General features: G+C 45.4%; 1 protein-coding gene across 1 annotated transcript in view; it reads left to right on the forward strand.

Moving 5' to 3' along the window:
• The first annotated feature begins 1,820 nt into the window (after positions 1–1,820).
• Positions 1,821–25,820, forward strand: part of LOC147722464 (uncharacterized) — a 240,545-nt gene continuing 216,545 nt past the window's right edge. Inside the window, exon 1 of the mRNA XM_086966847.1 lies at positions 1,821–1,868. Within this exon, the coding sequence (XP_086822973.1) occupies positions 1,848–1,868 (21 nt within the window). The 5' untranslated portion in view covers positions 1,821–1,847. The remainder of the gene's footprint in view (positions 1,869–25,820) is intronic.

The raw sequence follows: 25,820 nt of genomic DNA on the forward strand, positions 1-25,820 counted from the left end.
GATATCCGTGTGCAGTCACATATGAACAGTTTAGATAGTTGTTGGGACTGAAGCATTCTGGGAGACACCATACATGGCAGTAAACCTACACTTTCTATGGGAATGCATTTGGATTGCAATTTTGTGTTTAGTTTTTGAGGAATTTGTGTTTCAGATTAAAACGAGGATAATAGAACTCCTTATCCCAGTATCTTTCAGACTTCTCGCAATCCTGTCGCTCTCTTCTTTCCCTAGGCCAATGTTTTCTGCTGTGCCTTTCAAAGGCAAACTTCCATCAGGAATCCGGGATGACCTTAAGCTACCAATAAAGTTACAGTTGATCATGTTTACCAGTTTGAACTACTTTTCACTTCAATGGAAATGGCAATAAATCTAGAACCACAGTAGCTCTAATCCACTCATGACTTAACTACACCCAGAAATGCAGAAGTTATAAATCACTCTAGATTTGACAATAAAATTTCCTTATATGCTGGCCAGCTTGTGAAGCCTAACCGCTACTCTCAGCAAATCCATAGAATGGCTATCCAACTGATCTCTAGCCTAACAATTTCAACCAGCAATTTCACCTAGCAATCTACTAGGGTCCTGTGAATGCTATATCTAAATATAAAGTTATAGTTAGCATTCATAAATTACTTTAGAACCTAGCCCCTAATGATCTGGTCAACAAAATTCAGGGACCCATGTCGGTACATAATACTGAAAACCTCTGCCACCATTCTTTTTAGAGTGCCCAGTCGATCCAGACGCAAAACTAGAAGATTAATGTACTGGGCCCCCATGACCTGAACCTCTTCTCTTTTTTTCTCCATCATCTCCTATGGGTAAGGACCACCTCATCCTCAGGGCCTTACTTTAAGCATGTTTGTACACAACCTGACATGCCTTATCTAGTAGTTACCTCACACATCCATTTATGCAATGTTCATTACAGCTCAGCTGCCATTTTGAGTCCCAGAAGAAGCCAGTACCCCTGCACTGTTATACCATCTTAGTTAACCAGTCTAAAAAGGGCATCTTTCATGCCTGGTTGTGTTTTTTCCTCTTCCTCGACTTGCTGGGAGGCATGTCTGGCAGCAGGTATGATTTTACATACATCATTGACAAGTACATTATTGCAATTGTGTGGGTCATATTTTCTTTGAAAGAAAACCAACATGTTTCATGTCAAGCACGAGAACTTTGGCATCTGCCACTGGAGAACTTGGGACTCATTCCGAACCTGCTCTCGTTAAAGACTAATTGCATCCTTCAATCCCTTTCTCTACACTTTTATTAACCACTTTGGTAGGTTATCCCTCTGCTGTTTTAGCCCTCTACTTATTCTACCAAGTTCTTGGGCCTCCAACCTTGTTTATTGTAGAGAGCTCCAATGCCACTGAGGCTAGGCCTGCACTATACAAATCCCTTTACTAAATAAATGAAGTATTACTATACAATGTTAGGAATCGAATCTTTACCTCTTAAGGAACTAAAGGTGAGCTAGCTCGGTACATTGGGTGTATCCTGGTTGGCACAAGGGGGAAGGCTCTCAAGTCTCTAGCTGAAAGAATGCAGGGATATTTGCACTGAAGAGGTCAGGCATTTCTCACCAGGTTGGGGACTTCTGTAAGGCAGCCCAGTGAGCTCTGTGAGCTGTGTGAATCCCATGGGCTCACTGGAGGGCTGACTAAACCTGCCCCGAGTAGTCTAAGAGCAGAGCTCCAGGAAGGAGAGGGGAGCCCAGCTGGCAGACACCCACCATTCCAGCAACAGTACTATGAAGAGACAGTGAGGAGGCAGGAATCTCCTAACCACCACTTGCAGCTGGTGCACACGAGCTTGGTGCTAGCAGCTGCAACACTATGCAAACTTCAAGTGCAAAGGTAAGATTTGGTAATGCGTTCTCTGCTTTGCTTTCTTCTTTGTATATCACAGGGGTTTACTTGGACATATTTTGCAGCTAATCAACCATAATAAGACAGGAATTACCCTATGGTCTATGTAGTTGGAAATGATTGTATGCTGCATGGTGAAAAGTTTGCACCAGCAGAACCAGCTCAAAATTCTACCATATCTGATTTACTTTACATTTTACAGAGCCTGTAATATGTACTTAAGGCGTTACTTTTGTGGTCACACGTATACATCTGCTTGCTTTGGGTGACAATAGCTTTAATCAAATACTGTATTGCAAGTGGCAAGGGAACGCCGGTATAAAAGATGTCCACCAGGGACAACTAAGTAGACTGTGACAATATGGAAGGCTCATGGTATTACTTGGGATTATTGTCTCTCTTGTTGTTCATCAATTAATCACAGAGAGTAAGATGCCTGGGAGTCACTCCACGCTTTACATGATAAAAGAAAAGTCAAGCTTTCTGTCAAGGTTTATAAGACTGTAAGTCACAAATTCAAGAGCAGTCTGTACTGCGAGGTTCCTCACTCATAATACTTCAGGAAGTCAGTTGTGCTAGGGTTGTATATCCTCTTATCAGTTAGCGCTCCTAAGGTTCTTGTGCTATTGCGAATGTAGCACCAATTCACTGCGGCGGAGGGTCTTCGCCGCCTAATGCTGACCAACATCATTGTGGTGGAACTAGTGCTTAATTTGTGCCGGTGGCAGCAGGTGGTGGGCCCAGCGGTCATTTTTGAGGGGACCGGGGCTTATTTCCCATCTTTAGACTTTGACCCAGAGCAGGAGAGATGAGGGCAGAAAAGGGAGAAAGAAGTTTCGGGGAGGGGGGGGGGGATACTTCGCACTCTGTGGTAGTGAAATCCTGGATTTCTGTATTTAAATTTCAAGCAGAGTTGGCAAATGGTTGCTTTGGCGTCATCTCGATCAGGCACATATTAGGACTCCAACCTGTACCCTGATACAAAGAGAAATATATCAAACTATATATTTTTCATGTATGTATTCAAATGTTTGCATCTTGCACAAAAGGATATTTAAGTTTCTATATGTAATTGTTATTATCTAATTGTTCCCTAAGCTGATACGAGTGAAAAGGGTCTAATTGATTTCGTATGCTAAAGTGTAATGGTAATGTGTATGGGAACTGGGTTTTTACGAAAGTGGACCTTTGTGAATGAGCCATTCTAAGATTAAATTCAGGGGGCAGCAGTTACCTCAGACTTGTAAATTGAGCATGGGATGAAAGACAGGTCATTTATAATTTAACTAAAGTTAAACAGGTGCATAGATTGTTGCTCTCTGAAGTGTACAATGACCAAAGTAAAGGTTTTGTATGAATTTAAACTACATATACACCCTAAAGTATTATTTAAATGGAAAATATACTATGTGGGTAAAAGAAAAGGCATGGCTCTGAAGAAATGTTATACAAGTGGAAAGCATACAACTAAAACGTGATAGTTTAATTTGTGCACACTTCTCATAAATGTGCCTTAATTCAATAGTTCGCTCCTCGAGGCGTGTGTGTTGCATCTCCTAAAATCGTTTGCTATTTTTTTCTGTTAGCGTTCAGATATCCTGCAGAAATTGCAACTCGTAGGTTAATGACCACATTGTGTAAAAAAATAATCCCTGCCTTGCTGCTGGGCACGTGTTTGAGTCGAGGGTCCACAGGCAGTTCGTCAGGCCAGATCCCCTTGGCTCCTGCGAGACCACTGCAGTCTCCCTTCTGCTCGGGCTGCCACGTCGTGAGTAGTGAGATGCTCTTTCCTACTACAAACTGTCTGTGACGCAGTAGCAGATTTAATAAGAGATGCGCAAACGGAGATGCGCAGAGGTGAGTAAAGGCTGCACCTAAGTGCGAAATGAGGTGAACTTGCTACTGGCTACTCTCGAAAACATGCGTCCATATGAATCGGCACAAATATAGGGACTCGACCCTAAAATGCCCTTTATTAACACAGCCCCTAAAGAGATGCAGGGACATCTTAAGGATTTTGTGGGCCCTGGGCCAAATGTATTTTGGGGGCCCCTGTTCAGGGCATCTTTCAATTTAAAAGATCCAATTTCAGGCTTTTTATGACCTCTTTGGCCAAATCACTGACAGTGCACAGGCACACTCGTCCAACTTTTAAATGTGTTTATATGTATTTATTCGGGGATAATGACTTGTGTTTTCAATATTTAACACAGCAGCAGCTCACTAATATTACTGCAAATGATCTGTGTGACACCCTCCTATTTCTCATATGCGAGGTCCTGTTTACATCAAAAAGAAACTTTTTGGGGGGCTGTTGCATGAAACATAAACAGTGCATTTCTCTGCAAAATGTCTGTAATCGTCCACATTCAAAATAAATTAAAGGAAAAAGGTATTTAAAAATGTGTTTAAGAATTACTCAAGATCATCAGGGTAAAGCGAGCTGTTCTAAAAGGGGCCCCCTAAAAAGGCTGGGGCCTTGGGCCAGCGCCCACTTTGCCCCTGTCTTAAAACGTCACTGATGAAGTCTGAAAATCCCGAACTTTGCAAAAATATTTTTGCCTCAATGTCCCAGGAAAGACTGTATGTTCATTTGCATAATATGACTAACTTAAGTGAACAAATACATACATATTAATTGTGTGTTCTTATTGTCACCTCAGTGCAACGCTTATTAAAATAACTGCCCTACTGGAATCGTGTGTATAGTGAAACAGGGCAAGGAGGGACACTCTGGGGGACCTTTTCTGAAAATGAGGCCTGGCTTCCCATTCGCTGGTAGTGGTGGTCTCCTAAAACGTGGCAGTCACGTGGTATTTCGTGGTGTCATGCTGTAGGGCTACTCAGATATGTTCGTGTTACCTTATCACTGAACCGAGTGAATGAATTGCCGACCGATGGAGGGAGTAAATGTGAAAGAGTGAGACAAGTATAGATTAAAATTACTCAAAAAGTAGAAACAGATCATAAAGGATACATTATAAAATCACAATATTACATTAAACATAAAAACATAATTATTAAAAAGCACTCAAAGGAGCATAATAAAACATCAAATACAATCAACACATATCAAATACAACGAATGACATAAAAGCAAGGTGCATCGTAAAACAGCCAGCAAGACGATTACTAGAACAGCATAGGTTTGCGCTAATAAATTGCATTCACTAAGAAAGAACCAACTGCCTTGTGAGTATGGTGACCTAGTTGTTGGAGGGAAATCAGTGTTACTCTACAGCTGCTAAACTTATATTTGCTTAGTAATTGAAGCTAAAACCATTTAGCGAGGGAGGGGTAAAATGTGCAAAAAAAGACAAAGTGTAGAAGGATATGCGGGAACGACTCATCAAGAGGGAACATTTGTATGTTGGAAGGGGCAAATTGTCCTTGAAGGCAGCACAGAAACCATCTAATGGAGCCTACTCTACAGAGAGCACAGGCACTGGCTGAGCAGGAGGTGTAAAATACATATATTACAAATGCAGGATACTGCAGAGCGTCATTAGCATCCGCTCCCACGTATTCTGTACAACGGCTAGATAGGGAGCCGCAGCTTGGGTAGTTTGAAGGAGACCATATTCTCTACGGTGTGCCCATTTAGAGAAGCTGCGCGACAGGGGTGCTCTATGCATCACTTCTGGGCACTGTGTGGCTTGCTATCCGTTGTATATGATCTTCCTGTGCCAGCAGCATGCAGCTAAGGTTTCAGTACCATTCAGTCTGCCAACATTTGGACTTTGCAAACTAAAAGGCCAAGTTAACTCAGTAGAAACAGGTAAACACAGTTTTCTGTGCCTGCTTTCTCACCATACGCATGCTCCGTAAGAATTTCAGATGGCTCCCAATCAAAACCAGAAGAACCATCATGCAGGCCCTCATCACAAGCAGGCTGGCTTGCAGGCACACTTTCTACGTAGGAATCACTGCGTGCCTCCTGAAGAGACTAAAGACAATACAAAACTGCAGGTTTCGTTACTTCCCCATCCTCCCTCTGGGCCCCTCTGTAGGATAAGAAACAGTCTTTGACCCACCCTTTGTCAGTCTTAGTAATGCTGTAAGAAACCATCTTTGACCCACCCTTTATCAGTCTGTGTAATGCTGTCTGGCTTTTCAAATATGTATGGACAGCCTAAGTCAAGTTTATAGATTAAAAGAATAAATTCATTGTCAAGTGAGGGAGGGTTGAATGCATGAGTCCGTTATGGAAGAAGTAAGTGATTAAGTGAGTAAAGGAGGATGTGACTAAGTCAACAAATGAGTGGCTGAGGGAAGAAAGCAATGAAGATGTCAATGACTGAGCCCTTGGTTGAGCGAATGAATTAGTTATTGAATGGCAGTTAAAAGAATGAATGATTAAGAGATGAGCAATTAATCAAGTGAAGAAATGAACTCATGAATGAATATAATTTAGAAGAAATTAATTAGAGTGCATGCAATTTAGCCCTTGAATGAAGCAATGAGTATAAAAGAGAATGAGTGATGGATTGAAGTAAGGAGGGAAATGAGGGACCCAATGTGTTAATGACGAAGTGAGTGAATGAAAGTGGCATCGAACGATTAATGTGTGAAGTGGTGAGGGAGTGAGAAAGTAATTGAGTGACTGGATTGCTGGAGTGAGTGAATGTATGGATGAAGAAGAAAATGAACGAATTCTTCCTCTACTGTGCAGTTAAAGCTTCCTGGATTCTGAGCAAACAGTATTCTCATGACCGGCTGAAGGCTTCCCAAATAATTGAAACTTTTTTTCCAAGTTTAAAACGTTGTCTAAGTCTAAATTAAGCAACAACATTTATTTATTGGGTACCACTTTGGCTGTATTTCTCAATGCCATTAGATGGAGTTTGTGCAGTTTTCTAGAAATAACTCATGCCAGATTTAATGTCATAATTACACCACTGGAATTTATGTAGCTGCATGGAATGCATAATGAAAAACAATAATAAGGAATATAAAATGAAAACATTGAAGTGACAAGTTTTCATTTAATTTTGTCAGTAATGAACAACCCACAATAAATGATCCTGTGATGATGAAAATATAATCAAACTGTAGCCTATCCCTTGCACTAAACCCAATACTTCTTTTACCTGATTCATTGACTCTTGTTTCTACCATTATTCTTACCACTATCTCTACTCCTACTAAAAGTACTTCACCTACCTTTATATATACCTCTATCTCTACACATATCTTACTTTATTGTCTACCCCTGCCCCGTATCTCTACACCTGCCTTTACATCCACCACTACACCTACGGATACCACAATCTCAGTGTCTACCACTATACTGGTTTCTACACCAATCCAGCAAATTTACACCCACCTTTACCCACAAACATATCTCTACTCCGACCTTCTTCAAGATCCACTGCTACATATGGCCATCTTTATAAACATCATGAGTCTTCAATAAGTTATTTTTAAAAATATAGAGAATTTTAATTGTTTCAATGATCTGTATTGTTTCCTTTTTATTAGCACAAAGCCATCTTCAATTCCACCTTTTTTAGATTCGTTGTTATGGCATTTCTTTCTTACGGTTTCTTGATTTTTACATAATGGCTATACAAGAGCCACTGGAGTATATCTTGTCACCTGGCTCTTCGATTTTAGATGTAAAACAAAGCTGCTGTAAAATCGGAAAAACGATTTTTTTGCTTATTTAAGTTTTTTTTTTAAAAGTAAACTATTGCAACGGTTTTCAATAATCATGCAAATAATGTATGTTATGCTATGTTATACAACGTGGTGCCTGGAGTTTCTTTTGATAGTAAGAAAGTTCTATATTTAAAAATAGTTTTAAAAAAATCAAAAAAAATTGGGGGATTCTGATTAAAAAGTTACAAAATTAGGGTACAAGTTCCTTTTCTTGAATGGGTTGCACATGCAGTGGGTAAATGCTGAAAAAAGGTATGCGTGTGATGTGTGGCAGCACCTTACTGGCTGTGGGGACAGTATACATATCAGGATTGCGCTCACCCGGCCACCTTTTCTGTCTATGGCTACTGGAGAAATTTGGAGACACATAAGCCGACTGCTGGGGTGAGCTTGGGCGTTTCAGCAGGTGTGCATGAATTGCCTCTCATTGCAGGGCTCACCGGGGTTTGCTGTCCTGGCGATAGGAGTGTATTCATCAATCCATTTGTTTCTTACACAGGTGCACGAGCAAAGGGCTAAGCTGTGGTGGGTGCTTTGTTTAGGCAAGTATGCGTGAGCTCTCTGACACTGCTGGGTGGGGACGGGTGCTGTACTGTATATGGGTGCGTGCTGCATGGGCAGTCAGACACAACTGCGGGCTGAGGAAGCTGTGTGTGCATTTTGAGTAACTGCCTGATTTGGGGGGAGGGGGTATATGCACGCACTAATGGGCACTATGTATGGCTTGTTCTCTATTATGTATGACCTTCTGGAGTCTGAAGGGTGCAGATAAGGTCTCAGTACTGTTGAGTCTGCCAACATTTTCAGGCAATGCAGCTAGAATCTGGAACTCTCAAACAGTCAAAGGGGGTTGGAGCACCCCGTCCAGCGACCTACGAACATTTTTACCCACTGATGAAAGAGGAATCTAGAAACACGTGTCTGGGGATACACTTGGAAAGAATACTGGTACTGGCACTGGGCAACAAACTGTGATAACTGTGTGTGAAGCGAGCAACATTGCACCACATCGACCATGATGCATGAGGTAATTCAGCTGTGACGTGTCAGCAGGGTGCTCCAAATCCCTTAGAATCTGGAACTCACTTCCACCAACCCTCCGAACCACAGCCTCTATCCGGACCATCAAAACAGATCTTAAATCTCTTCTCTTCATAAGACACTTCCAGGCTTAATTCAGACTACTTGGCATTCACTTGAGCGCAATACTGTAAATATGTCTCCTATACCTGTATTAACCTATTTCTTGCACCTCTTATTTTATCTTTACCTTTTTAATTAGCCTGATTGTATTTGTTACTTGTTAGTGTTTAATGCTCCTTATGTAACGTATTTGGTTCTTTGGAAAGGCTTCTTACACCTTTGGGCAAAGTCTGCGCTATATAAAACTGCATCAAATAAGTAAATAAATAAAAACATTTGGACTTGACAACTAAAAGAGCAAGTTAACGATGCAGTAACAGGTAAACACAGTCTCTTCTGCCTGCTTCCTCACTCTATGCATGCTATGTAAGACTTTCAGATGGCTCCCAATCAACACCAGAAGGCCCTCATCATCAGCAGGCTGGACTACGGGCAGAATTTGTACGTAGGAATCACTGCGCTCCTCCTGAAGAGACTACAGGCGATACAAAACTCAGCGGCAAGACTCCTCCTTGACCTCCCCAGAAGGATTGCATCATCCTGCACCTTAAGAAGCTACACTGGGCCCCCCCCCGATCCAGTTGGGATGCCAGTTCAAGATGCTGACCCATGCACACAAATCCTTGCACAATGAAGGGCCAGCATACATCAACAAACAAATTAATTTCCACCAACCGACCAGACACCTGCAATCTGCCTCCTCTCCCTCGCAGCCCCCGCCTTCCAGATCCACGAGCCAACAGCAGAGTGCGCTTCTTCTCTCCTCTGACGGCCAAAGCCTGGAGCGACCTTCCTGTGCACCTAAGAAACGCCTCATCGCTCTGGGACTTCAGGAAAGGACTCAAGCCCTAGCTGCTCAAATGAACAGAGCACCACAAAGCAGCTAGCATCTCCATCTCCTTGAGACCTTCACGAGTGGTTTGCCGTGATGTATGAATCCTGATTGATGAAAGACTGCTGGGTCTAGAACTTTATTTTGGGTTGCATTGCATGAAACTCCCTCCCCAAAACTATGACATTAAATTTGAGAATTTTTATTACAAATCGACATTTCTACCAATGCTATATTTTCCATAGAAATGTTTCTAGTTTACCTTTATGGCAGACTCATGCGAAGTTGCGAACCATTAAAAGAACTTTATGAAAGCGCATCAGGTTGTGGTAAGCGCAAATGGAGTAGTTTTGCACCATAAATCTTGCTTGCAAGGGGCTCAATAACTGCACAATGGAGCACAGAAAGTGTTCTAATTTTTCGCAGGAAAGATGAGTCTGAAGCAGTGAGGGTCCTCGCCTTTGTCCGTTTCAGTCCAGGTCTGTATGGTACTGCAAGCCAGTGCATATTCACTCTGCTGCAATGTTGTTGCTCGGGAATCCCCCAACACTTAATGCGCTTTGGATCTTTCCATCATTATCAATAATATCATTGTAGGCTTTTGAGAGAGGGAGAACATGTTAGAAGCGACGGTCAGTTGTTAAGCTCTTCATGGTTGCCATTTGTTTATTACATGTAAACTGACAACGTGGTTGCAGGATTGCATTACTTCGCATTACAAGGGGTCGGCTGTAAACAATATTCTTTTGGGCGCCCTCGTGCGCATGCTCGTCTCCTACATGTGGCTCGTCTATCTGGCCACATATGACTATTACCTTCCCGTTATGCTATGCATGTGAATTCTGGAGGTACTTTCTCACATGTACGCTACCATATCGATTTAGATCATGCAGGTGTAGATTTAGTAGTGAGCGTAGATAAAAATGTGTGAATAATGTAAAAGGTAACTGGTGCGTGCCTCACTTACCTTCACCTGACTCCCCAATAACTCTACAACAAGTAGCGGCGCAAAGTAGGCCACTTCAAAGAGAGCCCCAAACTCTTCAGGGTGCCCACATTCATCCCAAGGACTATGTATATCTGAGATATGGGAGACTCACGGGACGGGGGATGGAGGGGTGTTGAGGCTCATCACATTCCACGAGGGAGCCCACCATTTTACATTACCCTGCCAACAGGAGCTCCTATAACTCCTATATCATCTTTGATTTTTACGTACTTAGGGCCTTATTTTCAAGATTTTGCCGCAGGGCAACGCCGCAGACATTCGTGCTGAGCTACCCTATAGCAAAAAAAAAGGGCAGGAATGCACCGTATATATCAGATATGGCGCATTCCTGTAATTTTCTCCTGCGTTGGCGCACAATGGGCTGCAATAGACCAATGCAGAAACCTTTGCACCATGGTGCAAGGGTGTCTCGTTGCAGAGGTGATTGGTTCTGTGCATGAAGGAAAACCTTCCTGCACAAAAACAATCACAATAAGCTTTTTCCTCTCTCTATGTGTGCTGCATTACACAGAAAAAGGAAAAACTAGAAGAAATAAAGGTGCTCCTCCCCGTTGTACCACCCTTACGCCTCTCCTGAGGAGGCATACGTTTTTGGTGCTGCCTCAGAGTTACGAGTCCTCGTAAATCTGGGGCAGTGTCAAAAAGACATGAGTGTTGCTGGGAGTGCCCACAGCAACCATTGTACGCCCCATTAAGGCAGAAAACTTTGTTAAAAGGAACAATATTTACAAGGCTGCATTAAACCCTGTAAAGTGGCTTAGAGTTGCCTGGTAAATATGGAGCATGCCTCAACGCCACCAGAGCATTGCAAAAAGTGAGGCTCCGGTGGCGCAGCCTCAATGTAAATGAGGCCCAGAGTGTTTACAAAGTTTACTTTCTTCTGAGAGATGCTGGCTTTCCGCATGGAAAAGAATTATAAATTGTGCCCCATTTTTTAAAAATAAGGGTCTTCTGGGGGACTGAAGACAAAATGAAGGGTTTAACGCAAGCCCTCTGTAGCCCCTGTGGTGCAGGCGGGACCGCAATCTTCAAGGGACCCTAAACTCCCTCTGGCCTCCGTTCAGTCTTATGTCAATGAATACCAGTTGGATATTTGAGACTAAGGGGCCGCTTGTCACATGCAGGAGACCCCATCATTTTGCGTTACACAACTGCAAAGATGTATACCACCATGATTCTGTTGTACATATTATCCGTGTGTTGTATGCTACAGATTCCCACAAAGTGGCGCTGAATACGGTGAATGCTTGCTTAGCACGGCAGTTGTGAGAAGGTCTTCTGTCGACTGGAAACACTGGGAATGGGTAGTGCGGCTGTCAGGGTGCAGAGGGAGCAGGGTAAACAGCACCACAGAGGAGGCAGTGATGCCAGCAGGTATTAACTGCACTGCACTGCACATTGGTGGGAAGTATACAAGTATTGCTATGACACGGTTCGCATTGTTTATGATACCAACATGAAAATGTCGTGGCCTTGCTTTCTGTGACGCAGCTTACCAGATTCCCTTCCCCTCCTTCAACACCCGTATAACATTTTAGTTTTAGTTTTCATGTTTAACTGGAGATAATGTGTAACACACGACAGCATGTTCTTTGGTTTTAACTTTTAAGCGCTTGATGGGGCACGAGGACCGGCACATTACCCAAATCGGTGGCTACAGAGAACCAACAGGGTCGAGTCCTAATTCGGCTCCCCCCACTTGACTAAGTAATATGACCTTGGGCAAAGTATTTCTGCACCCATGTCCTAATTTAGATATATCCGCTGCCTCAGCTTAAACGATTTTTCACCTGCTTCAACATAGAACTGTTAAGTAATGTAATGCTACTTGCGGTCATTTTTATATTGCCCATTTATCATCAGTTTTAGAACCTGGTAATGGATTGGAATGGGAATGGAAATGGAATGCTAAACGTGCAAACACGTCGAAATATGGGCTCATACACGATTGACACGCATTGCGTCCCAATTTTACAGTGGAATGCTAAATCAGAGAAGAAAAACATTTTGAATAACCTGCGTAAATATTGGTCGTATCAGAGTTCCTTTTCAGCCCAATAGGACGGCTCTATTAAGCAATATAATAAGGAGCACCCCTTAGGTATATCCCTGATCTTAATTTCTCTTATCTACCAAAACTGGGACCGCATAGAAACTGAATCACCAGAAGAAATAAGCGCCATATGCAGGACTTGGGAGTTTTAAGATTCCAGCCTTCTTAGGCAAGTTGTATTTTTAGTTTTGGGTTAATGGAGGCAGAAGTGATTGGATCCCGCCTGGCTGGGCAGCAGATAGCAGCGCGCCGATTGGATATTGCTTCAGAGTTCAGACCGTTTTCACACGCTCCAGTGAGCAAACTGCTGGGCCTCTCCACCCCTCAGCACTGAATCCTCCTCTGTTTGGAGAGGTCAGAAGGGGTCACAGCAGGGGTGCGGAATTTTCACCCACATAGGGCAAGAGTTTCTTCTTTCATGACTTGCTTCAGAGAGGCGGTTATAACGAACGCTACATAGTGGCTTGTTGTAGAAAGGAGCTGGGCTGTAAAATGTGTTTTATGTTTTTTTTCTACCACTTTGAGCCCGTTTGTCACATACCTCAGCTTGATGGCAAATGCTAAAACTAGTGCACATATCTGCTTTCTAAAACATGCATGGCATTTTCATGGCTTGTAGATTAACAAGTGCTTATTCTGATATTGGTTGCAAACCATGTTTACAATAATTTTAAACAACCATATATAATTTATATAAGCGGTCCCATAAATAAGAACGAGTGTAAATAAAATTATAATGCCTTCTTGCAAAGTCTTTAAATAAAGAGATGTTCACCATTTCCAATGGCATCTTGTTGCTGTCAGTAGCCTGGCAGTGGGTTGGTTTGAAAAGAGTGGTCCTCATTAGAGGATGAGAGCACGAGACCTCAAACTCAATCCACGTCTGTAGGTATGTTCCGCAAATTAAGTTGAACAGTTTGCTATAGTCAAGCACAGGGCTCACAATATAGCCGCTGGTGCTGGGCAGGAGGAGTGTTCACAATGGGGTTTCTGGTTGGCTAATGACAAATCCACCCACACCAATAAGCATGATTGATCACCACCATTCCAAACATACCAAACATGGCAGCGCTATTCCTTTCAGATCAGGAATTACCACTTAAGAATCTTTATGGGAATTTCCAATGTTAGCCTATGAGCGGAGTAGGCCGCACAGCAGTGAGGAACCAAATAGGCTGTTTGTCACTAGCAGGACCTGCCAAACAATAAAGGCACGTGTCCTATCTTTTACCTACATAGCACCCTGCCCATAGGGCTACCTAGGGTTTACCTTAGTGGTGACCTACATGAAGTAAAAGGGAGTTTTCAGGCTTGGCAACTAACTTTAAATGCCAATTCAATGTGGCAGTAAATTGCACACACAGGCACTGCAGTGGCAGGCCTGAGACAGGTTTGAAAAGCTACTTCTGTGGGTGGCGTAAGCAGCACTGCAGCCCCACTAATAGCATTAAATTAACATGCTCTAGCTATACAGTATACCACTGTACAAGGGATTTACAGATCAATTAAATATGCCAAACAGGTGTAAACCAATCATACCCTGTTTTAAAGGAGCAGGCACATGCACTTTAGCACTGCTTAGCAGTAGTAAAGCACCCAGAGTCCTAAAACCAGAACAAAAAGGGTCAGAAAAATACAGGTGGAAGGCAAAATTTTGGGGATAACCCTGCAAAAAGAGCCAGTTCCAACAGGGATGGTACCACAAATACCAGAATTCAAGGGACCTGCTCACCTAGGCATGGGACAGCTTGAGCTTGAGTAGGGCAGTGAGAGTGCAAGAGAAGAACAAGCATTGGCATAGCCAATAGGTCTCGCCTTTGGGACCTTATAAGTGTTTAGTTATCCAGCACAATATCCTCTGTGCAACAACATAAATTGTTGCATGGCTAAACACTTATAAGGTTCCAAAGGCGAGACCTATTGGCTATGCAAATGCTTGTTTTGAGTGAGTGTCTCGTGCAGGTATGCCACTTTGAGCTATAGAGGCAGCGAGTGCTTTTACAGGAGCCCCTGTGACATTGTGCCTCTTCAAAATATATCTTGGGTCTGGTGTAATACTTCTAGCCCCTATTCCCGTCTTCTTGCTCCCAATGCATCCTTAAATGTCCCATGTACAGCCGGGGTTGACACTCCTATTACCCCTGGCCTCCAGTGACACTTTACCAGTCACTGGTGGTGGTGGTGGACGTGGTAGTGGATGAAGTGGTGGTGTGCATAGTGGTGGTGGATGTTTTGGATGAGGTGGTGAACATGGTGGATGTGGTGGTGGTGTTGGTGGTGTTGGTGGTGGAAGTGGTGTTGGTGGTGGACGTGGTGGGCGTAGTGCTGGTGGTGGATGTGGTGGTGTTGGATGTGGTGGTGGTGGACATGGTGGACATTGTGGTGTTGGTGGACGTGGTGGACATGGTGTACATGGTGGTGCTGGATGTGGTGGTGGTGGATGTGGTGGTGGAGGTGGATGTGTTGGACATGGTGGTAGTGGATGTGGTGGTGGTGGACATGGTGGTGGTGGAGGACATGGAGGGGATGGTGGACGTGGAGGGGATGGTGGACGTGGTGGTGGTGGTGGACATAATGGTGGTGGACGTGGTGGTGGATGTGGTGGTGGTGAATGTGGTGGTGGTGGATGTGATGGTGGTGGATGTGGTGGTGGTGGTGGATGTGGTGGTGGTGGATGTGGTGGTGGATGTGGTGGACATGGTGGCGAATGTGGTGGTTTTGGACATGGTGGTGGTGGACATGGTGGTGATGGAGGACATAGTGGTGGTGGATGTGCTGTTGGTGGACGTGGTGGTGGTGGATGGAGTGGTGGTGGATGTGGTGGTGGACATGTTGGTGGACGTGATGGTGGTGGTGGTGGTGGTGGATGGGGTGGTGGTGGATGTGGTGGTGGTGGATGTGGTGGACATGGTGGTGGTGGACATGGTGGTGGTGTTGGACGTGTTGGTGGTGGTGATGAATGGGGTGGTGGACGAAGTGGTGGTGGTGAACGTTGTTATGTTGGATGTGGTGGATGTGGTGGACGTGGTGTTGGTGGATGAGGTGGTGGTAGGCCTGATGGTGGTGGACGTGGTGGTGGCGGTGGACGTGGTGGTGGACGTGGTGGTGGTGGATGTGGTGGTGGATGACATGGTGGATGTGGTGGTGGTGGATGTGGTGGTGGTGGACGTGGTGGTTCACGTGGAATCATAGCAGATAAAGCACTGCCACTACTTGAGCTATTCAAGCATTTTAGGCCCCGCAGCCGGTAGTAGGAAAGTGACATGCAAACATAACGCAATGCAGTAAAATGGAGTGTGATGGGACACTTTGGAGAGAGAGACGTGCATGAGCGAAAACTTATAATGTGATATTTTATGGCTCAGTAGTGTCTGCCTTAAATTGAGGCTATTGTTAATTGTCATTACAAAGAACATTTAAAGACGTATCGCTGTCTGTTTGACATGCGACCTGCACCAATAAAGAGAGAGATGGAAAGAGAGAGTGCGAGCTAAAGAGAGTGAGGGGGGAATTAAAAAAAAGCATGGCCCGCACTGTGTTCAATCACTGTGAATGACCAATGCTGGAACGCAAACAAGCAGCAGCTGTTTTAAAGCACGCTTGTGCTGGCCTCCGCCTTGCGGGAGCAAGCAGTGGCGGCGTCATAGCCATATGTTTTCAATTAGAATGCACGCTGCAGCTCGCTCCCGCAAGGTGGATGCCAGCACAAGCACAATTGTGCTTGAAAAGGAGCAAACCGATGGCTAAAGGCCCTCCTATAGCAGCGCATGCTCGCTGCCTAGGCGAGACCTAAAAAACAGTGATTCAGTGCAGGTTAATGGCGGGGTTCTACACCAAGAAAATTAAAGAACACCCAGCGGCGGGGGGTGGTAAACAAACACCACGAAGTGTGGGTGAGGAGGGAGACAAGAGGGGAAATGGTCCCAGTGGCTATATTTTCAAAATAATAGAGTAAAGAGTTTTCTGGAACTATGTGCGCACATTTATATTCTGACTTTTAATACATACAAGGACTCTGCCTATATTTATTGTACTGTTGCTGTCTTTGCTGGCACACAATCCATCTCACAGATCCCAGAATCCTCTGCAGCCACCTCTTTATTGCCCCCGTGCTAATGTAAAAATTTACATAACTTAATGGGTGTGTGCTTTCCTATGCCACAGCATTATATTCAAAATAATTTTGTTTTTAAACTACCTAAATTAAGTAACTTTTAACAGCGTGCAGCTTCTGAAATTATCTAAAAAATCATTCCAGTTGGTGTGGGGGAGAAGGGAGAGAGCAAACAGGACGATGAAGAGGATGGGAGAGGATATGGTGTAATGGAAAGAGCAGCCGACTTTGAACCTGGAGAATCGGGTTTGAGCCTCGACGGGAGGTTCAACATCCTGTGGTTCTGGACAAATGATTTAACTACTTCTCTTCTTACCTAAAAATGCATGTGTTCGTATGTAATGCAGCTGGCTCGCGCACAGTGCTACGATACCTTCGGAGTGTGGGAACAAAAGTAATCGTTCCAGTTGCTATATTAATAAACAAGGAAGGAGGGGGCAGCAGCGTGGATGGGAGTGGGGACGAGTTCTTTCACTTTGAAGTCTGCAAAAGAAAATTAAACAGGCGCCCTCGGGGAAACAGCGTCTGACGCTTTATCTTGGTCTTTGAATGAACAGCAAATGTGATGAGATAAGAACAAAAATTACAGCCCTGTTTATAGAAAAGCTCAGAGCAACTGAAAACATTGAACACTAGTGTGACATGCTCGTAAATGAAGGAAAAAGTAGTCCCTGAAACAGTTGCTAAAATGGGAAAAGTGTAAGGTTACGAGTAATAAGGTGGTGCTCTGTGGAGGGTAACAAAACGCGAAAAGGGGGGACAAATAAGAAAGATTAACCACTAGTAAGCAACCTTTTTTAATGGAAAGTAACAAGTTAAAAGCAATGAGTGGGCTGTAAGTCAACAGAGTGTATACAACATGTCTCTTTGAGACTGCACATGCAGAGACCTAAACATGGCTCATACACTGATCTGTCTGTCCAGTGCATTGGGCACTGCCTGATTACCCAATAGGCCAGTCCTACCCTGCAGAAAGTGCAACAAAATGTGTCTAAGGGTGCCACCTGCTGGCTGCCAGAGGCAGAAGAAATCATATGAATGCAAGAGATCTGGATCTTGTTTGATCAGGTGACAGGAACACGAAAAGATCTGACCTGCCTTCACACTGATAGGACCCTTAACTAAAGGTGCAGTCAGCTTTGGCACAGTCAAAGAATGAGTACCTCCCCTGTAAGTCTGTAAAGAAACATCACTGTATAGATTATGACAGACAGTTCCAATTTCCAGTAGCCTTGGTGTGGGCTCGTCCAAAAGAGAATGACGCTCCCAGCAAGCAATGGTTGAGAGTTCTGACTCACCGCTCCCCTCTATTTATATTATGTTGCAGCCATGAAAAGATGTATCTCGACAGACGTAAAAGATTGTTGTACTCTTTTTGGCATTGACGTGGCCTTGCAGCGCTTTTAGCTGTCTGGTGGCTCACACCGGACCACTCGTGCCCTTCTTGGTTCATGTCCACACAAGCCTGGTGTTTTCTAAGTCGTTTCTTCAAAGCAGGGGCAAATGATGAACGAAAAGCAATTACATGTCCTGAGAGAGTGGCGTGCTCACTTCTAAGAGTCGCCACTCAGCTCACTTGCACTTTTAGTAGTAGTGTCTTGAGGTAACCCTCTTCTAATCTGTGCTATGAGGGATAGATAGCTTCTAGAAGCTGTGTACCCTTCTCTAAACACATTGAGACAGCTGGTGGCTTCCATGCAGGCAGGGTCAGAAGCAGTGCAGGGCAGGTCAGTTAAGCTTCAGCTGGACTTTCTGGCCTGCTTCTAGCCAAGAAGAGATGAGTAGTGCCCAGCTTTGCATTCTGGAAGCGCCAGAACAGCAGGGTCCGCTAAGGTCTGTATTGAAGATGTTCAGAAAGCTGGAGGAAAGCCCCAGCAGGTGTTTTAAGTCCAAGCATTTGAGCAGCGGCCCATTGCAATAAAGTCCAATGCATTATTAAAGTTCCCAAATTGACACTACGGGGCATATTAGCAAGGGCAATATCGCCACTTTAGCAGGACTTTTTCCCGCTAAAGCGGCGATATTTTTATTGCCCTATTAGCAAGCTGTTGCTAACAGCAGTTAGCAACAGCTTTTAGGCGATAGCTGCAGGCTTGGGGCCCGCTTTGCATGTCAGAGATATTTAGCGCTAATGACATGCAAAGTGGGCGTACCCATACTGTTAGCGACTGGAAACAGTCGCTAACACAGCTATCCCTATTAGCAAGGCAGGCGAAGCAATAAAAAAAATTGTGCTAAGCGCGATTATCGCTATAAACTAACGCCTGCTAAAAAGTTGACTTACCTGTATAGTCAATAGGGGGTGGATTATCAGATTAAGCCCCCATTGGAGTTAATGCTAGAATATCACTGGATTTCCAGTGATATTCTTGCATTTCGCGGCTATCGCTGGATATTTTAGCACAATGGAGAAAAACGTTGCTAATAGCATGTTTTCTCCGATAAAATATCCAGCGATAGCCAGCGATAAAAAAAAGTCGCTAACCACGTTCAGTGAAAAATATCGCTATTTCTTGCTAATAGGCCCCTACATCCCCTTAGAGATAGGTTAGGGACATACCTGGGTTGGGTCTGAAGACCCCTGGGAAACCGAGGACACCACTGTAAGTCCCTTGGACCCATGCGGCAACGGATGAGAATTTCACACAATAGACATAGATGGGTGAGATAATAAAGCCCATAGAAATCTTTTTATAGTAGAAGACAATTCTCACTCCCCTATTCCAAACGACCCTCTCTATAATTTCCAGAGTACTGATTTGCATAATTTGCAAGATCACCTGCGTATCTGTTTCTTGTTTTTATCTGTGGTAATGTGTGTTTGGACATATTGTGTTTCTTTCTGACTACATTTATTGCCTCGTGCAATAGATGCCATGATAATATGATGTCAAAACAATAAGCATGCACAGGCAAATGGTCTTGCACTCTGATGGTAGCAATGAAGGTTGAAATATTATGAAGATAATTATTTTGAGAAAAGGGTAAAAGTAAACCAGGTTAGAGCAGGGTGTCCACTCTTCACAAGGGTTAATGGGAAAGCCACAGTTTTCCTACTCTCTCAATGGGTTGTGGTGCTACTTTCTATGTGCTGACGTCTTTTACATCATCCATTTTTAAGAATATCTGAATCTGAGAATGCGAATATTAACACAGCATCATTCACCCACAGACGAGGAAATCATTTACAGCCTGATTCATCTGAGAATCTGGCCCTTTGCGAGTGCAATTTTTGCATTTGGGATTCATCATCCAAATGCAAAAATCGCTAATAGCGATTTCGCAAATTTGCGTGGAATTACATTTAAGGAATCTCAATTTGAGATTCCTTAAATGCAATTCATCATCCATTTTAAAATTGCGAATTCGCAATTTCGGCCCGCTATTTACCGCGAGGTCAAACCTCGTGGTAAATAGCGAAAACTTAGAAAAATGCTTTTTTTTTTTTTTAAAACAGATTTTATTGGTAGCATGACAAAAATATAGCGCGTAGTGCTCTGAACACCAGAGACAATTACTAGGGCAAATGATCAATAGCACATCATGCAAACATTTTCTTAGGCGATACGTCAGAAGGAAATTGTAAACAAAGAAATGTCCATTAGTAAACCCCTCTGCCCCTATCCACCCCCCTCAACTCCCCCCCCTCCCAAGCGTGCTGCTGCCTACTCCGTCCGTGCCATGCCAAACGCTGCATATTTTAAGCCAGAACAAAGGCCGTAGGGCCATCAATCGTACTGTAGGGCCTCCTCCTCTGCGGGTGGGTCCAGTTCCAGGCCCCGATAGTCCGCCCACCTCTTCCAAATTTTAAAGTGCTTGAGGGGGCATCCCCGTGCGACATAGACAGGCTGCTCCAGACCCATACAGTAATCCATACCATTCTGCCAGGCCGTGATGGTGGGGGCACGAGGTGCCTTCCAGGATCTCGCTATGTCCCTTTTGGCCAGAGTCAGACCCAGAAGTAGTAAGTGACGCTTATATCTATTGCCCCCAATTCCAGCCAGAACATGAAGGAGAGCCAGTTTGGGGTCCCTCTGCAACTCCCAGGCCAGCACCTCACTCAAACACCGGAACACTCTGTCCCAAAACCTCTGAAGAGCCCCACAGCCCCACACAGTATGCAGTAGCGTGCCCACCTCAGAGCTGCATCTAAGACATGTCGGGGATGCAATCAATCCCGCCCTCCACAAGCGCTGTCTAGTGTAATATGTACGGTGGAGGTATCTGAACTGTATCAGTCGCAAGCGCGTGGAGACGGCCGCACCCCTGGGCTTAGAAAAATGCTTTTAAAAGCATTTTTCTAAGTTGCATGTTGCACACACACATGTCCTTTGGACATGTGTGTGCGCAACACCTGTTCAAATTTTCTTTTAAGGGGTGCTACAGGGTGTCCTTTGGACACCCCTGGCACCCTTTAAATCGCTATCTTATTTGCGATTAGCTAATTGCTAATCGCAAATAAGGAATAACTCCCCATTCATTCCTATGGGCCAAAAGGCCCATAGGAATGAATGGGGAGTTATTCCTTATTTGCGATTAGCAATTTGCTAATCGCAAATAAGGAATATGTAGGAATCGCATTTTTATTTGCGATTCCTCCATGAATCCCGTTTTGCGAGCCTGTAATAGCGATTCCTTATGAATCGCTATTAAAGACTCGCAAAACGGGTCTTTCATGAATCAGGCTCTTAGTATCTCCATTTACCAATGAGAGTGTTGTGTGATTCTGATAAGTTTTCAATTCATTTTGTTGATTGGAATGATTGTCACAGCACAGCAGTACAGAACCGGTAAATACTGTAATACAAAAATACTCTGGGGCCGATTTACAAGCTCCTTGAGACATATTTACGCCGCCGTTGCGTCACTACTGTGATGCAGCGGTGGTGTAAACCATGCGCCATGTTGCACCGTATTTACAACGTGACGCATCTAGGGAGTTGCGTCACGTTGTAAACCCCTGCGCCACATGAAACTTGCGTCAGGTTTCATGTGGGCGTTCCTGCGCCGGGTGGGCGTTCCCTCGCAGGTACGGCTCGTAAAAGCGACGCAGTGAAATCTACAAGATTTCACTGAGTCACTTTTACGGCCATGCTACGTCAAAACCCTGCGCCTGCTTGAACCAGAAATAAGGAGTGACGCAGCATGTCAGGCATAGGGCACCCCGAGCCTTGCTGGAGCCGCGTCGTGCTTGTGACTCGACTCCAGCAATGCGCCGCATTTCTGCCGGGGAATGCCACATGCAGCTGCCCATCCGTGCGCCACGGCGCGCCGCATTGTAAATGCGGCGCATCAGTGGTGGCGCACTGGTGGTTTTGCGTGTCGCATGTGTTCTGGCGCATCCCTGCTGATTTGCAGAGATGCGCCAGACCTTGTAAATCTGCCACCCTGAATTTACCAAGAGTTTATTTCCTCCAGATATGGGGTGTTTTTACAAGCTGAAATTGAAACTCGTGTTAACACACTGGAGATCTGATGTGGTGGCTAGGCTGCTGATATTGGAACCTGAGGATCTGAGGTGGAATCCTGCCATTGGAATTTATCTGTAAAACGTGTGATTCTGGGCAAATCACTTCATTTCCACGTGCCCAAGAATTGAAACATGTGAAATGCATTCGTATAATACTAAGATCTTGATAGAGTTGCCAGCACCCTCACATCCGGTGGTCTGTTGCTCCCTTGCTATGTTCACGAAATGCAAAGAGCAATATGTACATCCATATATATAAATACATATCCACATTCTGTAAAGCCTCTTGTCTCAGACGGGTCCCTTTGTAGCCGCAATACCACCACTGTTTACATGTAGGGAATATCTCCAAGCTCGCCGGATGTCCAGGTGAATTGATGCGGCTTAATGAGGCATTCCGCCTCTGCCGGGCGGGCTACATTGTTTTCCCGCCCCAGCAACTTTGCTTCTTGCTCTCCGGTTTGTGGGGTGGGGACGCGAGGCGGCACCCTCAACTTCTTGTGCATGTCCTGTCCTGCGATGACCCCAACCCTCGCTATTTTGGACACTTGGATCAACGCCCCTCAGCTACACTTACCTTGGAACTACTAGTGCATCCTGGGTCATGTAGTCCATGGACCTCCCCGGGCCAGCTGAAAACTTTACCTGTGAGGGGCGGAGCTAACATTTTGCACCTATCGGTGTGCGGTGGGGTGTATTTCCACTGCAGGACTTCTGGGACTTCCTATTTCACACACTGCAGGCGCTGACGAAGGCCAAATCCGTCCGAAATGCATTCGCCATTCTTTGAAGATTAAAGTGTGTTGCTTTGCCAATCCCCTCTGAGGCTCCCGCTTCTTTCTTTGAGAGGAGACTTTTTCTTTATTCAAATTCACGCGTGTGCCAGAAGCGCGTTCAGGAGCCCACTCACTTTCTGTGGCTTGGAGAATCTGGACCCAGTCTCAGCTGTCTCTGTTTCTTCACGGTAGTGAATATCTCCAAGCTCGCCGGATGTCCAGGTGAATTGATGCGGCTTAATGAGGCATTCCGCCTCTGCCGGGCGGGCTACATTGTTTTCCCGCCCCAGCAACTTTGCTTCTTGGTCTCCGGTTTGTGGGGTGGGGACGCGAGGCGGCACCCTCAACTTCTTGTGCATGTCCTGTCCTGCGATGACCCCAACCCTCGCTATTTTGGACACTTGGATCAACGCCCCTCAGCTACACTTACCTTGGAACTACTAGTGCATCCTGGGTCATGTAGTCCGTGGACCTCCCCGGACCAGCTGAAAACTTTACCTGTGAGGGGCGGAGCTAACATTTTGCACCTATCGGTGTGCGGTGGGGTGTATTTCCACTGCAGGACTTCTGGGACTTCCTATTTCACACACTGCAGGCGCTGACGAAGGCCAAATCCGGCCGAAATGCATTCGCCATTCTTTGAAGATTAAAGTGTGTTGCTTTGCCAATCCCCTCTGAGGCTCCCGCTTCTTTCTTTGAGAGGAGACTTTTTCTTTATTCATATTCACGCGTGTGCCAGAAGCGCGTTCAGGAGCCCACTCACTTTCTGTGGCTTGGAGAATCTGGACCCAGTCTCGGCTGTCTCTGTTTCTTCACGGTAGTGAATATCTCCAAGCTCGCCGGATGTCCAGGTGAATTGATGCGGCTTAATGAGGCATTCCGCCTCTGCCGGGCGGGCTACATTGTTTTCCCGCCCCAGCAACTTTGCTTCTTGGTCTCCGGTTTGTGGGGTGGGGATGCGAGGCGGCACCCTCAACTTCTTGTGCATGTCCTGTCCTGCGATGACCCCAACCCTCGCTATTTTGGACACTTGGATCAACGCCCCTCAGCTACACTTACCTTGGAACTACTAGTGCATCCTGGGTCATGTAGTCCGTGGACCTCCCCGGACCAGCTGAAAACTTTACCTGTGAGGGGCGGAGCTAACATTTTGCACCTATCGGTGTGCGGTGGGGTGTATTTCCACTGCAGGACTTCTGGGACTTCCTATTTCACACACTGCAGGCGCTGACGAAGGCCAAATCCGGCCGAAATGCATTCGCCATTCTTTGAAGATTAAAGTGTGTTGCTTTGCCAATCCCCTCTGAGGCTCCCGCTTCTTTCTTTGAGAGGAGACTTTTTCTTTATTCAAATTCACGCGTGTGCCAGAAGCGCGTTCAGGAGCCCACTCACTTTCTGTGGCTTGGAGAATCTGGACCCAGTCTCGGCTGTCTCTGTTTCTTCACGGTAGTGAATATCTCCAAGCTCGCCGGATGTCCAGGTGAATTGATGTGGCTTAATGAGGCATTCCGCCTCTGCCGGGCGGGCTACATTGTTTTCCCGCCCCAGCAACTTTGCTTCTTGGTCTCCGGTTTGTGGGGTGGGGACGTGAGGCGGCACCCTCAACTTCTTGTGCATGTCCTGTCCTGCGATGACCCCAACTCTCGCTATTTTGGACACTTGGATCAACGCCCCTCAGCTACACTTACCTTGGAACTACTAGTGCATCCTGGGTCATGTAGTCCATGGACCTCCCCGGACCAGCTGAAAACTTTACCTGTGAGGGGCGGAGCTAACATTTTGCACCTATCGGTGTGCGGTGGGGTGTATTTCCACTGCAGGACTTCTGGGACTTCCTATTTCACACACTGCAGGCGCTGACGAAGGCCAAATCCGGCCGAAATGCATTCGCCATTCTTTGAAGATTAAAGTGTGTTGCTTTGCCAATCCCCTCTGAGGCTCCCGCTTCTTTCTTTGAGAGGAGACTTTTTCTTTATTCAAATTCACGCGTGTGCCAGAAGCGCGTTCAGGAGCCCACTCACTTTCTGTGGCTTGGAGAATCTGGACCCAGTCTCGGCTGTCTCTGTTTCTTCACAGTAGTGAATATCTCCAAGCTCGCCGGATGTCTATGTGAATTGATGCGGCTTAATGAGGCATTCCGCCTCTGCCGGGCGGGCTACATTGTTTTCCCGCCCCAGCAACTTTGCTTCTTGGTCTCCGGTTTGTGGGGTGGGGATGCGAGGCGGCACCCTCAACTTCTTGTGCATGTCCTGTCCTGCGATGACCCCAACCCTCGCTATTTTGGACACTTGGATCAACGCCCCTCAGCTACACTTACCTTGGAACTACTAGTGCATCCTGGGTCATGTAGTCCGTGGACCTCCCCGGACCAGCTGAAAACTTTACCTGTGAGGGGCGGAGCTAACATTTTGCACCTATCGGTGTGCGGTGGGGTGTATTTCCACTGCAGGACTTCTGGGACTTCCTATTTCACACACTGCAGGCGCTGACGAAGGCCAAATCCGGCCGAAATGCATTCGCCATTCTTTGAAGATTAAAGTGTGTTGCTTTGCCAATCCCCTCTGAGGCTCCCGCTTCTTTCTTTGAGAGGAGACTTTTTCTTTATTCAAATTCACGCGTGTGCCAGAAGCGCGTTCAGGAGCCCACTCACTTTCTGTGGCTTGGAGAATCTGGACCCAGTCTCGGCTGTCTCTGTTTCTTCACGGTAGTGAATATCTCCAAGCTCGCCGGATGTCCAGGTGAATGGATGCGGCTTAATGAGGCATTCCGCCTCTGCCGGGCGGGCTACATTGTTTTCCCGCCCCAGCAACTTTGCTTCTTGGTCTCCGGTTTGTGGGGTGGGGACGCGAGGCGGCACCCTCAACTTCTTGTGCATGTCCTGT

Source organism: Lissotriton vulgaris, chromosome 4_1 (assembly GCF_964263255.1).
Source record: "Lissotriton vulgaris chromosome 4_1, aLisVul1.2, whole genome shotgun sequence".
In the NCBI taxonomy this organism is placed as follows: domain Eukaryota; kingdom Metazoa; phylum Chordata; class Amphibia; order Caudata; family Salamandridae; genus Lissotriton; species Lissotriton vulgaris.